This window comes from Halichoeres trimaculatus, unplaced genomic scaffold (genome assembly GCF_033239565.1).
Source record: "Halichoeres trimaculatus isolate MK-OKI-2021-1 unplaced genomic scaffold, fHalTri1.1 fHalTri1_scaffold_7, whole genome shotgun sequence".
NCBI classification, from domain to species: domain Eukaryota; kingdom Metazoa; phylum Chordata; class Actinopteri; order Labriformes; family Labridae; genus Halichoeres; species Halichoeres trimaculatus.
The window spans coordinates 27,713,696-27,731,194 of NW_027437185.1; the positions used below are offsets into that span (position 1 = coordinate 27,713,696).

The 17,499-nt window shown below is 38.9% G+C and overlaps 1 protein-coding gene across 2 annotated transcripts in view; it reads left to right on the forward strand.

Moving 5' to 3' along the window:
* Positions 1-8,941, forward strand: part of pcgf3 (polycomb group ring finger 3) — a 64,233-nt gene extending 55,292 nt beyond the window's left edge. For both annotated transcript variants that reach the window (XM_074674160.1, XM_074674159.1), the window contains 3 exons: positions 4,763-4,900; positions 6,489-6,569; positions 8,830-8,941. In XM_074674160.1, coding sequence (XP_074530261.1) covers positions 4,763-4,900; positions 6,489-6,569; positions 8,830-8,877 — 267 coding nt within the window. In that variant the 3' untranslated portion in view covers positions 8,878-8,941. The remainder of the gene's footprint in view (positions 1-4,762; positions 4,901-6,488; positions 6,570-8,829) is intronic.
* Positions 8,942-17,499: the final 8,558 nt, after the last annotated feature.

Consider the following 17,499-nt stretch of genomic DNA (forward strand, 5'->3'; position numbering starts at 1 on the left):
ACCCAAATACTCTGTTTCTGAAAAAAAAAAGTCTAAATATATTTATAGTGTAGATGCTGTAAAACAGAAAGAAGGCCAACAAAGGCCAGCTCATATTTGGATCTCGCTGAGAAATTAAATCTATGTACATTTAAAAACAAAATGCCAAAATCTTCAAATTCAGTTCTTATTTAGTTGGATCAAGTTTTAGACCATTAAATGCAGCTTTAGTGGTTAATCTAACAAAGCTATACATGTCCATCTTTATGCTTTGGGGCAAGCAATTTCGGTATTTTGAAACAGCTTCACTGACACTCGCACTCGCCAAGGGCCAACTCAAAGAATCCCTCTGCGATGCAATGCGGAAGATTCAAAACCACCACAGTCTGAGCATCCTCCAAGCTAAAGGCTAAGTGGTATTTTACAAATCAATACTGGCAGGTTTTCACCATCTCTGGTTATTCTTCAGTGTCTTACTGCCCTCTGCTGGTATGGTGGTTTAGTGCACTTTTATTTTTTTCCCCATACATCTCCAGCCTGATTTACTTAATATTAACAGGTTAACATCGGACCACATGAAGTTTTTTGTTACTCGAAGAGTAGTCCCAGTAAGTTAAAGTTCTCGTTGGAAAACCAATAAATCATCCTGCTTTCTTTCAGAAGACAAATGTGTTACTTACTGTAAACATTTGCAGTTAAATATGTAAAGAGGCAGATTTTCCTGGCTCTGTCAGTAGTCCAGTAGGAAACCTGTCCCCTTTTAGCTGTTTTAGGCTGAAAATGTCGCTACGGAAATTGTCTGTATTATTGTTGATGGTCTGTTTTGCCTTTGTAGCTCCTAAAAATGTTTTAGTGTCAATTTCAGACCATTTCAACACCAGTTAAAAACTCCTCACAGGTGCTTAAACAGTGCCGTTTTATTTGCATAATGAAGCAACTGGACTTACCTGAAGGGTACAAAGGAATCCATCATTACAGATGAGCTATATTAGAAGACAGAGAGCAGTGAAGAATCAGGACATTTAAATATAAAAACTAAATGGATCAGAAAATGAAAGGACAACCTCCATCATTTATCCTCTTCAAGACAGGCATATCAGGTGTTTTAGTATTGGCAGACATGACCTCCTGGACTCTCTCCTGCTGTTTTCTGGTTAACCTCTCTGCGTTTTAACCTTGTGGTGAGAGGAAGTGTCAGAAAAACAAAACTGCCTTGCAATGGAGCCACAGTAAACTTCAGAAACTACAAGAAAAGTTAACAAACTTTCCGACAAGGTCTAGAGTCAGGGTCACCGCCAGGCTGTCATTTAAGTTTGATGAGACTTTTGTGAGGAAAGTTTGTGTAAATTTAATAGACTGCAACTATTTTCAGACCCAAAGAGTCTACTTCCGAGAAATTAGAGAAGGCTGCTTTCCTCTGAATTATTAATCGCGCCATGAATTTTCAAAAACCTGATTCATCCAAAGTCAATACTCACTCAGGGAAACTAGGCTTTTCTTTACACATTGCTGTAAGCACAAGCACACAAGCACACAAGCACACAAGCACACAAGCACACAAGCACACAAGCACACGTCAAAGAAACAAAACCAGCCTTCGTTTTCAGACCTCTGCCGGCTCTCAGTAATGAATCCCTGAAATACTGATGAGCTTTCTCTACGTGACAACAAAAAACACACAGATCTGTGATGTCTTCTTGATGTGCCTCCTTGTTTGCATCAGTCAGAGTGTGTGTAGCTGAGGCAGGCTCCATAAAGACGTCACTAATGTTCTGTAATTCAATGAAAACTGCTGTGGAGTCCAGATCTCCACCGCAGCTTTCCTTCCCATTATGAGCCTCCCTCACCGCCATCCCCACTGGAAACAGATATATTACGGTGTTTCTCTTTGCTTATAGAAGGGCAGGTGGTGAGCTGCAGAGCCACCAGTGTTTATTAAAGAACAGAGATGGTGTCTAAGTCTAAGTAGAAATGAGTGTAATGTTTATTCTTCATGTCTCAGAAGAGGGAGATAAAAAAAGATGTGTGATAGAAGGACGCCCACGAATAAAGACGTACACAGCTTCTCTCTTCTGCCTCTGATATGTGGGGATGAGAGCTCAGTGGCAGTAATGCATTCTGACTCCTGCAGCCATCAAGTGCCAAAACCACCTACCGTGTCGCCCCAGGGGCAAAAACAAGAACACAGGCCAAATGCAGTGACACATGAATGCATGAAAGAAGCCAATAAGCAAAAGCAGACGTAGACAATACTGGATCAGAGGGATGAGCAGCACGAAGAGAACTGGTAATCAGCACCAGGGCCTGGTTCATTTTGCATCATTTAGCCAGCTGTGATATCAGCCACAGTTTATAAACCTAAAGTCTGTCCAAATACAAGATCAGTGGGAAAAAAAAGATGAACAATGGGACCAGTTGTAACCATTTGAAACTGCAGAGGCAGTTCTCCAGAGAAAACTACAACCAAGCTAGCAATGAATGAGAGGCACAAGATTAATCATACAGACTGACACCAAATTTATGAATTGATGAAAATAAAAAAAAATCATTCATTCTCAAATAATGTACTTCAGTTTAGGTCTTCTCGTTGACTAAACATATTTATGTTCTGAAAAACACATTTCTATTTTTGTTTATTTTTAAATATTTTGAGACATGTATACCCTTTTGCTTGAAGATCTTTTTTATGGTTTTAGAATAGAATAGAATAGAATAGAACAGAACAGAATAGAATAGAATATTCTTTTTTTTTATAGAATACTCTTTTAGTAATCCCCCTTGGAGGATTTTTTTTGTCACAGCAGCACAAAAATGCAATCATGCAATAACAATTAAAATAGAGTAATGATAATAAAAATATGAAAACAGAAATTTAAATAAATATAGAAAAGTAGAAAAATGAAAAAAATTACCATTTACATATTTACATATTTACATAGGAGCAAGATATGTACAAAGATCGATTCTTGACAATAAAAAGCACATGACAATGAAAATTTACAGTGAGCACTGGAATGATGTGCAAAAAGGCCTGTATTTATTAAATACTGGATTACATTATGGTGAGAGTTCAGGTTTGTGTGTTATAAAGTCTTATTGCAGTTGGGAGGAATGACCTGTGGTAGCGCTCTGTCTTACAGGGTGGGAGTCTTAGTCTGCTGCTGAAGGAGCTTCTTAAGTCCCCCACAGTCTCATGCAGTGGATGAGAGGGATAGTCCATCATGGATGCAAGCTTTTTATTCATTTATATACCTGATATCAAGTTTTGCCACATGCATGACACATTTTTATATAGAATCATATAGGGATGCACAATATTATCGGCACAATAGCGATATCGGCTGATAAAAGCTTAAAAACACGTTCATCCGTATCGGCAGATATGAAAATTTCTGCCGATATGCACAGCCGATAAGTATTATTTTCCATCTGAAAAATAAGCTCCTTAAATAAAATGTAGCACTTCATTTATTTGCACTGCAGAGCTCTGTGTCTGTCACCAGGTTTTAACAGTAGCCCTAAAATAATCAAGTGCAACTTGGTTATGTTTAAAAATGCATTGTACATTTAAAGTTCATGTGCTCTAAAGAAATTATTTTTCTGTATTTCAATACTGAATGTCTTGAGTTTGAAAAAATAATACATTTCTTATTGGTAAAATCAAAAGTTTTTTGTCTTGTTTTATGTGTGTTTCTTAAACAAATAAGACCATCACAATAAGAGTAACATATAAATTCCAGTACAGGATAGACTTAGCTTTCTTTACAGTGAAAAAAACAAACTTGTGATTATCGGTATCTGTATCGGCCAAAAGGAGTTTCGATATATCGGCATATTGGATATCGGCAAAAATCCAATATCGTGCATCCCTAGAATCATATGCTGTAGCATTATATTGTATTTTATTGTACTAAATCAATCCATATTGAATCTTAAAGTAGCATAACTCAGCATAACATGACACATATGTCATCTTTAATCTTGCCATATGCAGGAATGATGATGTAATTTGTTTTTTGCAGTGTCATATCCTACTGTACCTTTACACATCTTACCATATGCTATTATACTTATACATCATCTGTTCAGATCTATATTTGCCAAGGATGACTTTTCCTCAGTTTTGAGTCAACTTTTACCACAAATTTGCTTTTGAATGTGGCACAGCTGTGAGCTAGCACTGAGAGCTGCTGCCATTCAAGGTTACCATCTAACAAGCTACTCTGAAGTACTGCACTATCTTTTCAAAGTGTCAAAACTGACAACAAAATATGCCTTTTTTCCCATAATGTTATTTATGGAGTCATTTTTTTTGCCTCTACTCGATGATAAAACTGAAGAGAGACAGGAGATGTGGGAACAGAGAGTGAAGAAAGACAAGCAGCTAAATTGAATGTTGACATTTGCTTTTAAGTTCACACAAAATCTAGAAAAATAATGACATAAAGCTCCAAGCTAAGGTTGTTGGAGTTCAGGCATTCATTTATTTATTTATTTATTAACCAGCCATCAAAAAAACATTTGGATCATTGTGTCTCTCTGTCACAAAAATTTGTCTCCAGAAAGCCACAGTTAAAAATAAATACACACGTCATGTATGAATCACTTTCAGGTGCCTTGTTGTTGAAAATGTCTCATAAATAAACTCTGTGCCTTTCCAGACAGTCTGTTCATTCTGAGGCATCTTGCCAACCCTGATGAATAAAGTTGCTTTATTTCACCTCCTAAAAAGTAGAATAAATCACTCCTTAGTCACATTCTGTGAATTGTGTTTCATTTACAGGTCAGCATCTGCTTGGAGTGCAACAGCAGCAAGCTACGAGGTCTGAAGCGAAAGTGGATCCGCTGTTCAGCACAAGCCACAGTCCTCCACCTGAAGAAGTTCATCGCCAAAAAGCTTAACCTGACATCATTTAATGAGGTACAGATAATAACGCGCTCCATTAGAGCAGAGAGGAAACCTCTGCTCCATCTGTCTTATTGTAAATGTAGTTTAATTCAGAATATAGCAGAGATCTCAGGATTTGATACTTTCCTCTGATTATTAACTCTCAGAAATTAGCTTTTAAATTTTAAAGACTCATCTCAGCTCACTTATTTCTCCTAATCAAAGTATATTTCAAGGATGGAGGAGCAAAATGAGAGAAACTCAGCAAAATCTTGGTTTTCATTCCAAGAAGTTTGAGTCAGAGATTTCCTGTTTATTTTTGATTTAACAAGAGCGAGTATAGATTACTGTTCTCAGCCTTTTAAATCCAATGCTTAATAAATAATGTTCAACTTCATGTTGGTCCCCTGAAGCGGATTTGCAGCATCTTGAAACAAATCTTCCTTATTCTTGGTATTTTGTTTCAAGTGTTTGAAGCACCAGCTGGGCGAGGTGGGCTGTGTGTTTCAGAAAGTTTAGTTGAACATACAAAAAGTTGTTTTTCTAACTGTCCAGTAGAAAGTGTTTGTTTCATTTAGCAGAAAACAAGACTTTAAGAGATCTAATTCCTATTTTTATTGCATTAGCCCTCTCTAAAAGCAGCAGGAAGGATTGTGGGCGATAATTTGACAGATGGATTTATAGGAATGCCATGTATAACCATCACAGACGCCCCTGTGTCTTATATTATTTTAATTCTTCATCTTTTTCTTACCAGCTGTCTCGGAGATGAGTAGGAAGGCTTGATCAGCGTACAAAGCACAACTTTGGCTTTCCCCAGCCGCCATTGTTGTCTTTCATGATGACTGTGAAAAGCTGCTGCTCAGACAGATTCTGTTTTTAGCTTTTAGCCAACCTCAGAGCTTTACTTCCACTCTCTTTGTCGGCAGATTGGGGCTGTTTACTCGCTGTTTTTTTTGGTAATTCCTCTGATGAGGTCCTGACATATCTCTAAAGGCTCGCACACATTAAGAGATTGGGGAAGTCTTTACAGGTGTTCAAAATGTGAGGGACCCAGCGTGGATTTGTGAGAGTTGCATGACAGCAAAAATTTTATTTTTTGTGTTTTTATCCTTTAATTTTTCTCTATTTATCTATAACATCAACTACTGACTCCCAAAATGAAATCCAGCTCTTTATTCCCTCTTCTGTTTTACTGTCATATCTCAGACCTGGACATTTTCCAGGTTAAGGCTACTCTGTTTTCCTCCGTGAAAGCATCCTTCTTTTCATAACCAGCAGGTGACGCTGTGGCAGTATTTGTCTCTACCCGCCCTCCCTCTGTCTCCCAGTATTGATCAGCAGATGCAGATGTGAGGCAGTGCTCAGCAGAATATCAATGCTGCCTTCACAGGGGGATCAGTGGATTTGGTGGGCCAGCCTCATGTTCAGTATTGAACCGTCTGTTGTTTCCCAAAATGCCCCGCTACTGCTCAGGGGCCTCTTAATGTGAAACAAACATCCTCTTCAAGATAAGGAGGCGTTTTAATGCTGAAAAACAAGAGCAGGGGGCAGAGTCTGGTAAAAGCTCTCTGTTGTTGGACATAATTCACTGATACTCTCCCTTTGTTGTCTTCAACAGCTCGACATTTTATGCAACGAGGAAATCTTGGGAAAGGACCACACTTTGAAATTTGTTGTTGTGACAAGATGGAGATTTAAGGTAATTTCAAAAATGTGTTTTGTGTGGAAAGTCAAATTAAATATTACTGTGTTAGGTCATCTCAGGTTTGTTATAAGTGAAATTGTGATTTTAACACTTGGCCCACTCATGAACAAATTATGGTGCTGCCGCTCAGAGTCAATCCGTTCTTTCAGGTTTTGAGTGGGAGCTTTTCGCGGACCCTGACTGATCTTTTAAGAGCTCAATCATGATGACTGAAGCACTAAAATTAGTTTTTATAATATAGTCTTTAATTCAAGGACCATTTCAGACAGAAGCTATGACTGCCTAACTATAAGTATTCATTAATAATAAGAATAATTCTAACCCTTAAAACAAATACATAAACAACTCCCAAGAATCAAGGAAAGCCATTTTGAGAACATTATATTTTGGGGAGAGCAGTTCTTTTTTATTATAAAAAACTTTTAATAACATACAGTAGTTAAACAAAAAATGTACCTCTTAGAAAACAAAATTTGCACTGGTGTTTTGTAAAAACAAAATGTTTCAGTTTTTATGAGACAAAGATATCAGAATGAGGCCAACATCCTGTATCCAAAAATTAAGATAATGCAGCTGTTAAAGGTAGGGTCTGCAGGATTTTCCTAGAAAAATAGAACTTCAGCTTTTGCAGGAATTATCCTGCTTAATCGTGTCTTATCGTGGCCTTTATACATGTGTGTCAGTGTTTCTGTCTGCCTCAAACCCCTCCTCAGCCTGTATGTTGATTTTTTGGTTCTTTTGGGATGTTTCTGGTTGCAGAGTGGATGTGGCTACCTCAGCCAATCACAGCGACAGCCAATCAAGTGTCTTTGTGTGTTGATAATAGCAAGTGAGATAACCTATCCTGAGTGGCTATGATAGTGGGTGAAGCACGGAAAAAGAAAAACACAACTGAATTGAAACAAGACACTAAACAGATAAAGCTTTTTCCTAAATGAGGGTGAAACTTGGCTCGACTTTCACTTTGGAGCACTTGTAGAGTAGCATGGGACGAAGAGCGTCACAAGTCGGCTTTTTGCTGAGCAGCTGTGTGTCAATTGGCCTGTGCTGTCAAGTCAGGTGCACTGCTCTGAAGTCTCTCCCACACAGAAACGCGATACTACACGTGGTTGCTGGGCTAGTGAGTGTGTTTACATTGCTTTGGTCGAAGACTGTGGGTGTGCGTTGCCACTGGCACTGGAGGAGCCCAGTTTGAATGTTGTGTTTTCTAACAAGTAACAAAACTCCTGCAGACCCTACTTTTAAAATAAAATGTAGTATCTCAGGCGTTCACCTGAGGCTGGGTGCAAAACATTCAATCCCCATTTGGTCATGTGTTACACCCCATATTTTTACCGCAGTCAATCAATCAATTAATCAATTGTTTTTTTATAGCATCAAACACAGAAAACATTATGTGTTAACCCACATTGAGTAAACACCTTTGCAGTAATGGAGTTAAAGAGACAAAGAACAAACTTTCTTCAAGAGGAAGATACCTTGAGCAGAACCAGACTCGTGTTAGACAGACAGCTGAGACCGATTTAGGTAGGGAGGCAAAGATGGTTATCTTTGTTGAAGGTGAGACTGTAACAGCTGTAGCAGTCAGAGTTTGGCACATCCACAGCAGCTGGTCATCTACACAGGAAGCTATGAAACATGTATTGATCTTTAAGGCTGATTTTCTCTCGCATACAACCTTCATCATAGGGATTTTTTTATCTTTTGTGATGACAATAAGGTTGAGAGTTATGCATAAATTAAATGTGCAGCGAAGAGGCCTGAGAGGTTGGCAAGTTGTAGATGTTTTTCAAAAGACAGAGCTAAGTTGATGCGACATTTTCAATATAGGGACTGCCATCGTTTGCCTTCATGACTCCTCCTTAGACACCAATAGGAGAAGTCACGGTGACTACATCCATGTTTTTTACGGTTTTAGTAGCACCATAATTATTTATTTTCCTTAACCCTTCAGGAAATAGCAACTCTTTGATTACTTTATATCATAAGCTGTTAAATAGTTTCAGTACAGTTTGTTTTTTAGGTGGCTGTTTAAAAAAAAGAAAAAAACACTGCCTCTCTAACTGTTTTTTTTTCTGTTGTGATTAAACACCTGTGCACACTGCTTTCAACATGTGCAGCAAAGCTAAGTTTGATAAGCATAGTTAGCTTAGCAGCTCTCTAGAGGCTGTTTTCATGAGATTTAGAAACCAGTGTTTAAGGGGTTCCCTAAAACAGCTCAGACTAAAGCTGTGGTTTGTGTTCCTCTCTGCAGAAATCCCCCCTCCTGCTCCATTACAGACCCAAGATGGATCTGCTGTAGCGAAAACGGACATAACGGTTGTTTTATTTTTTGTTATTTTGGCCCAGTGGCTGCAGACTGTACCGACACCTTTTTTTATTTATGCAAAGACGATCAATCAACACCAAGCAAACTCCCGACGGTAAAAGTCAACACAAGCCAGCAACATCGGAATCTCACAGCGGGTAAGGGTGGACGAATACAACACAAACTGGCATCCTCCAGCACAGATAACTGCAACACTGGTGTGTTTTTAAGAACTGAAACAACCATTTTTTGTCCGCAACATCCTAGATATGTGAACAAAGTAAAAAGAAAAAAAAAATGAAAACAAATGGAGAGAGAGCATATATTTATACTTTTGTACAGAAGAGACACATGGAACCAAGACACTACTGGTGCTCTGTTTACACGCAAACAAGATGTCGGGGATCACATGACTGTCTTTTTTCAGCTTCATGCAGATTTCCTCCTCCTGAGACAAAGACTGAAAGGAGAGGAGGAGCTTTTTTTAATAAACATGGATTTTCTTTTTTTTTGTTACTTTCACAATACACTCGACACATCTCGGGAGCACAGAGAGTTTATGGAAAAGTTATATAACAGGCATCAACTTTAAGCTGTTTATCAAGTCTCTCAACTTTTTTATTTTGTTTTTCATTTTGTTGATTTTGTCTAATTTACTATTGGGTTCTTGATGATTGTTAATTGTGAATAGGCTTAAAAATGTTTTGTGTAGTAATTTATGTTCTATATACCGATATTGTACATAAAATGTCATTACAGAGAGTGAGAGAAAGATTGAAAGAGAGACTTTAGACTGTTAAAAAATGAGTGGATCCCAGAAGTGCTATCTATATTTTGGGTGATAAGAGGTGATAAATTAGGAATCTTTAAAAAACAGACTCATTATCAGTATCAAAATATATAAAAGCATCTTTATGTTGTCTGGGAAAGACACAAAACAAATATATCAAATCCTCTGCCAGTTGTGTAGATGTGGGGTCTGAAGTATATTTCAGTACATGAAATTAAGGCAGAGAAGAAGAAAGCTTCCGATCCATCCTCCCATCCTCCTCATCCCACCGCCTTTTACAAACTACAGATACATTTTTTTGCTTTCTTTGGACATCAATATCAACCATTGTTGTCTTAAGAGATAATACTACATAAACACCCATGTTTCACATGCCTGCAAGACATGAGAACGCAAAATTTGAGCAGAGAACTTTAGTGTTTTAGTTGATTTTAACCATACCATGCACTCCTTCATTTCCTTCCTGGTGTCTCTGCAGAGTCCTTGCAGAGCGTTCACACACCCACATGTTTACAGCTTTAAGGTTGAGCTGTTGGCAGCAGATGTTGACATCCTGCGCCCTCATACCATGCTTCCTTTTTTTTTATTTCTGTAGAAATTTCACCTCAGAACTCTCCTACGCTCCTGCAGTTGAAAGAATTTATCCCAGTCTCATTCGTCTTAAGGTGCTCCATTTTTTTTTTTTTTTTTTTGGCTGCCTCAATAATTCCATTACGGCAAACAGGATGGATAAGAAAGATAAAATGAATCATTGAAGAACTGAAAACAGTCAACTGAGCGGTGAACCTCTTGACTAACACAGGTGCAGATTACTGACTTCACATCGTCATTTCCATCGGGTATTTTCAGTTATGTCTCACTGCCAGGTGGATTTGCAATGTGGAATGTTGATGTTGATTTGTCACAAAATCAGTGAAAGAATCTGATTTAATTTACAGGATGAACGTAACTAAACACATTTATTATTCCTTTTGTGAAATGACTTGCAAATTCAGGTTTGGCACAGAAACTGGGTTTCTTTTTAAACATTTTGATAATGAAAATCTGGATAAAGTGACCGCTGTTCGGTCACTTGGTGCTCATTGATGTGTGTGTTTCTGCTTGTTCATGCTGTAACTGTGATACAGCAAATTCTTTTATCAGCTAAATGTCTTAAACTCGCAACATTCAAAGCAAACTGCTAAACTGTCTTGAAGTTTTCCACGACTGGATCCCTGATCAAACCTCGGGTTGTATTTCCTCACTGTCCTGTGACGTTTATTTATGCAGATCTCTAATCAGTGTTTAGGAGCCCTGCAACACAAGGACCTACAATGTGTATAAAATGAACTTTTTATAGCAAACAGCTCAAACAAAACTCCTCCTGCAGCCTTTAAGTTATTCTTCTCACTCATTTTGGTGAAATCTATTCTTTAAGTCCCCTTTCTAGGGAAGAGTGGTCATTGTTTTGGTTTTTGTTACTATTAAAGTACCTGATATCTTGAAAGTGTTGGAAAACCAGCTTCAATTTCCTTCTCCTGTAGTTGAAATATGTTCTGTCAACAGCTTGAAACTGTTTGATGGATTAGAAAAAAAAATAAAAATCATTTTTTTCCCAGTCAGATGAAAAAATATGGAGAAGTAATGCTTCTGTACCCTTAATAATAATCAAAAACCAAAAACAATCAGCCCTACCAACTTTTCCCATTACAGAAAATGTTCTTTCTCACTCTCTTATTACTGTCTCTGTAAACGCAGACGTCATGTTTTAAAGGCTCATTTCATAGAATTGAGGCCGTGTCGTTGAGCTTTCTGTCCCTCTGAGGTTGATGTCACAGTGAACAGGAAAATGATGCTTGACCCTCTGTCCTTTCTCCTGCTCTAAACATTTATTCCCTCTGATAAAGAGATCTGAAATGTCCTGAAGCTTTTTCCTCAGGTGATAAAGCTGAACTCCCCCCAACAAGGTGCTATCATAACCACAACTACACCAGATTTACTCCTTCATCTCTGTACGAACAAGCACTGCTGTGTGACACCAGATCAAAGGCTGAACACCTTTCTGCGACAGTTTCTCTGTTTTGTTTCACGTGGTTGCGTTCACACTGTGTGCTTTGTTTTCCTCTCACACCAGGTTTTCATCATCCTTTATTCAGATGTCAGGACTTTTGATCAGGAGGTGTTGTTCTGTCATTTTATGCACATTTGCTGCAACAGGTGCTTTCTTATTCAAATAAACACATTTTTCTTGAACACTTATTGAGCCTGATCCCGACAAACAGCATAAAAAAGCAATTTGAACATTTTTAGCACAAGCTACTTTTTTTTTTCTTAACCTGCGGGGCTTGTTTTTTCACTTCAGAGTTTGTGTTTGTGTTGCTGGCAGATGGAAATGGGTCCAAGCATCCGTTTGATGTCAAAAAAAAAAATCTAATATGCACAGTTTCTAGGTATTAAAACGTCAAAATTATAGAAAAATAGCTGAAGAACTTAATAAACCATGACCTTGGTGCTCATATTAACACAATTCCTGTGCTTGCTGACAGAAATTTGATAAACGCACAGTTGAGACAAAACACAAAAATCTGGTGTGAGAAAGTTAAATATCCACAGTGTGAACGCAGCCTCTCCTCTAAGTTTGTGTACCTTTTCTTCTGAGAAACCTGTGATGATCTGATCTGTCATGACTGAAGGAACCTGATGTGACGGGTAGAGTTTTATCCACAGCGACTGTCAAAACCCAAACTGTCTCTGCCGCTGGTGCTCTCTAGCTTTCTTGGTGCTAACAACTCCTCACTTCAAATCTTCAAACTGCTCGTAGAAAGATTGAGTCAGAGACAGAAAAAGCACTGTGTTATGAAGTTGATGTGTTGGAGTTCTGGAGATCAAGAAGTTGCTGCTTCTTTCTGTCATTAATTCCTGCAACTATGACACACATGATGCTGTGAAAAAAAAACTGGTGAGAAATTGGGCTTGCCGGCTGCAGTCTCCTGCCTCACACTTATTATTGGCTTCTCTGGTGAGACACTCACACCTCCTCTGAGTCTGATCTCTGCAACATCCTTCACTACAGAAATAATCACATATAGCTGATTTCAGTTCAAAATCCCCAAAGTCCCATTCGCTGCTGGGAGATCTGACCTTCAAAGTGTGTTCAAAGCGTGCCGGCTGCACACTCCCCTCCTGTCACCAGAGTGGATCGATCTTCACGCTTTTATCGGCACCAGCATTGAGACATCAGTGCCGCTATGCTTGACAGACGGGCTTAGAGGCTTACAGGAGGCTTGAGATGCGAGTCTGTATCAGCTCTGAAAGGTCTGAGGCGTTTGGGGAATGCTGGGATCTGTCAGAGCGTTGGATCTTCAGTCTCGTCCTCTTTGCTTTGACCTTGAACACCTGTCAGCTTGTTTATCTCCTGTGCTGAGCTGAGGGGGTTTCACATCTTCATGTGAAATGTCAACACCAGTGCATGGATGTATACCTCTGGTAAACAATTTGTTCACAGTCTGAGAGAACTGTGAGACCTCTCCAAAGGCAGCATTTCAAGCTTGTTGGCAGCAGAATCAGTCCTGGAAGCCTTTTCTGTGTTCTCTCTTTAATAAGTGTCCACTCCAGGAGTGTGATATCTTTCTTTGTCACCAGGCTTGTTCGTTTCCTTCATCTCAGTCCTCCATAGAGCTTGGTAATCTCACAGACCAGCTTTGTGTGTGAGACCTTGAGGGTCACTCATGGACTGAAAACACACTCCAGAATATATGAATTATGTTTCCCAGCTGGGTTTTGCTGCAGCTGGTGCCCCACTTGAACTCTCCATGAGCTGTCCATCCTGAGGAGCAAAGGACGGCTTAGATCATGGATTTCTTCACTTCCTGTTGCTTTTAGAGATTGTTCCCCACATGTTGAATCAGCGAGGTGGCTTTTCAAACACAGAATCTGAATGACTCACTTTATACTTCAAGAATGCCACAGAGAGACACTGCTGCTTTCAGTAATTGGCAAAATTGGTCGACTGCAACCAAACCTGCTAATAGACGTCTCCTCCCATGAGCCATTCAGACGTCAGAGATAAATCTGTTTCTCTTATTTATTGATATTAAAAAAGGCTTCTGCAGTAGTTTCTTGAGATTTTGCTCCAAAATTTGTATTCCTCTTTATTTTTTTGTTGTTTGTGAAACTTTCACCAGGAAAACTCGTCCTCATTTCAATCCAAAGTTGTGAGACAGCAGCTTGTTTTGTGGCCCTGAGCTTCCAAAACGGACAATTAGCCTCTGTTTGCTATCAAGCCTGAGCAGTTGATAAATCTGAACTTCTGATTGGCTGAAGGCAGCATCAAGTTGTATTTTAAGACGGAGCTTGCAGACTAGGACTGCACATTAAGTGACTTTTTGACCTGCAATTTTTGACGCAGTTAATGCTGAAAAAAAAATGCAGTATGATGATTTTTTTTGTCTTGAAAAATGCTTCATTTGGTTGAGTAACAGATCCACCCTCTGGGTTTTGTGCGAGGGAGGAAAACAAGCTTTATATTCTGACTTCTTGGGCCACGCAGCAAGCTGCAGTATTTCAAACTAACAAGCTGACCGTGCAGAAAACTTTTCATTTGCAAATTAATTCCCTCCTATGTATTTTATGTGTTCATTTCCTCATAAAACTCAGCGTGTCTCCTTTTCTTCTCCTCATGCTTAAAAGAACTCAACAGTGTGAATCTGTCAATGTGGTTATTGTATTTGCAAGGAAAATGTGCAATATACGGTTCTCAGATGGTTACAGGTTTCAGCGCAGAACTCCAGTATCTATTTTTCTTTTTATTGCGGCTCTTTGTTACTTTCCAGTCAGTTCCTCAGGTCACTAAATGCCTTCTGGTCCTGAGGGTGACCAGGAAATCTCAGAACATACACTAATGCACCCGAAAAACAAAAACGACTGGATTTTATTTTGGTCTTGTCTCTCTGTTTTCCCCATTTCCTCCTGTGACATTTTTTTGTTTATGTTCAGGGTTACTCGGGCACTTCTTCAGGTGTCCTTTTCCTCGCCTCCTTTTGTATTATTGTTATTTATTGCACATGTATGAACTGGTTTTCATTGCCACATTTACATACAAGGAGTTTTGGGTCTAGAATGGGGCTGGAATTTCTTACATACAAAACTACAGAAGCTTTTGTCGAAACCTAAGTGTGTATTTCATCAATAAATGCCTTTAAAAGAGTTCCTCATGTTGCAGTCACTCATTTCATACACATTAGTGGTCTTCTAAATCTAACTGGTGTTTCTGTGATATAAACATGTCAGCGATAACTGTTTTTAAAGCTGATGAAGTGTTAGCATTTTGAGTTTCTTGGTTTGTTCACTTCTTTTTCCACACCAGAAAAAAAAAATCTAAAGATGAAAACTTGTGAAACTTTAACTGGAGAAGAAATCAAAACTGAAAGCATTGTGAGCATCCTGCAGAGCAGCTGTGAGAGGAGAGCCGAACCACTCATCAGCTGTTACTCACACTCGCTGTGTTCATTTTGAGCAACTCTGTCACCCAGCGAGTTTCGTGTTCCTGCAGTTTTACTTCTAATTGTTTGGAGATCTGTCGGGTGGAAATACAAAGCAAAAAGAATACCTGTTTTTGGAGGGCAGTGAGGCTCTCATCAATTTGATAAATCTCCCCATTGTAGGAAAAATAAATATCTTATCCTTACTGCTGACTTCTCACTGATACTAAACCTGCAGATTTATTGAGCCCGGGTTCTCAAAGCTTAACATTTCTGACTGCATCTCTCAACACAGGGCTGGAGTCTGTTTAAATTATTGCACTTAAATTAATCATGATCTAGATTGTTTACGTTTACATATTCAAATAAATCCAAAGTAGAAATGTCTAGGCCACTGGTATCAAGCCTGAGCTCTGTACAACTCAACAACTCTTACAGCTGACGTTTAAATGAACGTGTTTTTCATGATGTGAAAATGAGCTTCAAGAACATCCTGAGTTCAAAAGATACATTGGAGAACACAAGACTAGAGTAAAGTTATGAAATAGTGCAGAAAGCACAAAAAAAAAAAAAAAAAAAAAAAAAAAAACAGTTCAGAATCCAGGATAAGAAATCTTTGGGACTAAAAATGTTGTTTTCAGGTCAAAATAATCTGAACATGAAAAAAAATCCTGATAAAATCCTGATCCTGATCCTGCCACACAAAAAAAAAAAAAAAAAAAAAAATCAAGACATCTTTTCCCTATAGCACCCCCTAACGGAGAACATTGTTGAGAATGAACAGAGTTTGCTGATGTTTATGCCGGCACTGATTACAGAAAACTGACCACTAACCTGGTATCAAGAGACACCCGAATGACAGGTTAGGTTTGATTTCACAAGTTTGTGATGATGACAGGTATGTTTGATGACACTTAGTGACAGTTTTTTTAAACCAGAAATTGGTAAAAAGAAATTGCAAGGCGCCGCCCTGTTGGCTATGGCTGCCTTTTGCAGCAGGTCTCTCTTCTCTGTCCATTTCGTGTAATTTTTTAGTCTCTTTTTCGTCATCTTTGTATTTGGAGTGGATCTTTACTTTGTATGGCTCATTTGTTGGTCATGGACACCAAACTTTTTGTGGCTTCAGAGATATTTTTTACTATTTTTGTTCATGTGTTTGTCTGAAGATCCTACATGTAACTATGGCTGCATTGTTTACATGTGAACTCAGCTGTTAGCAGTCTGTAGCATGTCAATGCTAACTAGTGTAAGGCCTGATGTTTTCCCCACAAGGTGAGGAGAAGGAAGTGAGGACAACGTGCTGGTTCTTAGGTGTGAGCTAAGAAGTGACAACGTGGACCTGTCCTTCCATCCATCGTTATTGGGAACGTAAGATCTCCAATAAGATGGACGAGCTAGCTGTGCTAACCCAGCAACAGAGGGAATACCAGAGGGCAGAGTAGCGTCATGCTATTCACAGACATGGCTAACGGAGCTAACATCAGACACCAACGCCACATTGGAAGAGCTTCACGTGCTGTGAGCAGACAGGATACAGGAGACAGGGACGGAGCATGACTGAAGAAGCTCAGTCCTGGACCCTGTGGAGGTGGAGGCTGGCTGAACCAGAGAATGATGGACAAGCTGTCATCATCTATTTTCTTATGGACCTTTTTGCACTTTCTATACACTTTCTTACTTTTGTTTTCTTGATTGCTGCTGTGACTTCAATTTCGTTGTACTTGTTACAATGACAATAAAGTTCTATTCTATTCTTTTCTATTCTAAAAGAAGTAGTTAACAAAAAAGACCAGCCTAATGGAAACCCCTGACAGTATAGAAATAAACCTCAATTTCTTACAAGACATTTTGAATGAACTCAGTTGTTATTATATACATAAACATTAAACATGAAAGGGTATTTTTAATCCTCTATACAGTACTGCTAATGCAGGATTATTCATGTAAGAATGCCTTCATTTAGAATCAGTGCTCTCCCGCGGAGCCCACTGCTCGCAGTTTGAGCAGAAATTACTCCGAGAAGACGACCGGCTGCGATGTGTTGTTTGTTTTCTCAGGACCATTAGATGGCTGCTATTTCAGTCAGAATCTGTAGGCGGAGAGCTCACAAGTGTGAAATGAGAAGAGAGAAACCATATTATTGACTCATTACCCGAATCTGTGGTGTGGGGACTGTGGATCTTTGTGTTATTCTCCATCTCTGGTGTTTTTACCACATGATGTGGTTATTACACCAGCAGGAGCACTGAGAGTCAAACCTGGGGCAGTTCATCACGTAGAGACACTTGTGTGGTGTTTTGATTGTGTTATTCTGTGGTCAAAAAAAAAAATGTTTATGTTTCATTCATCATGTATATCTGTATCTAT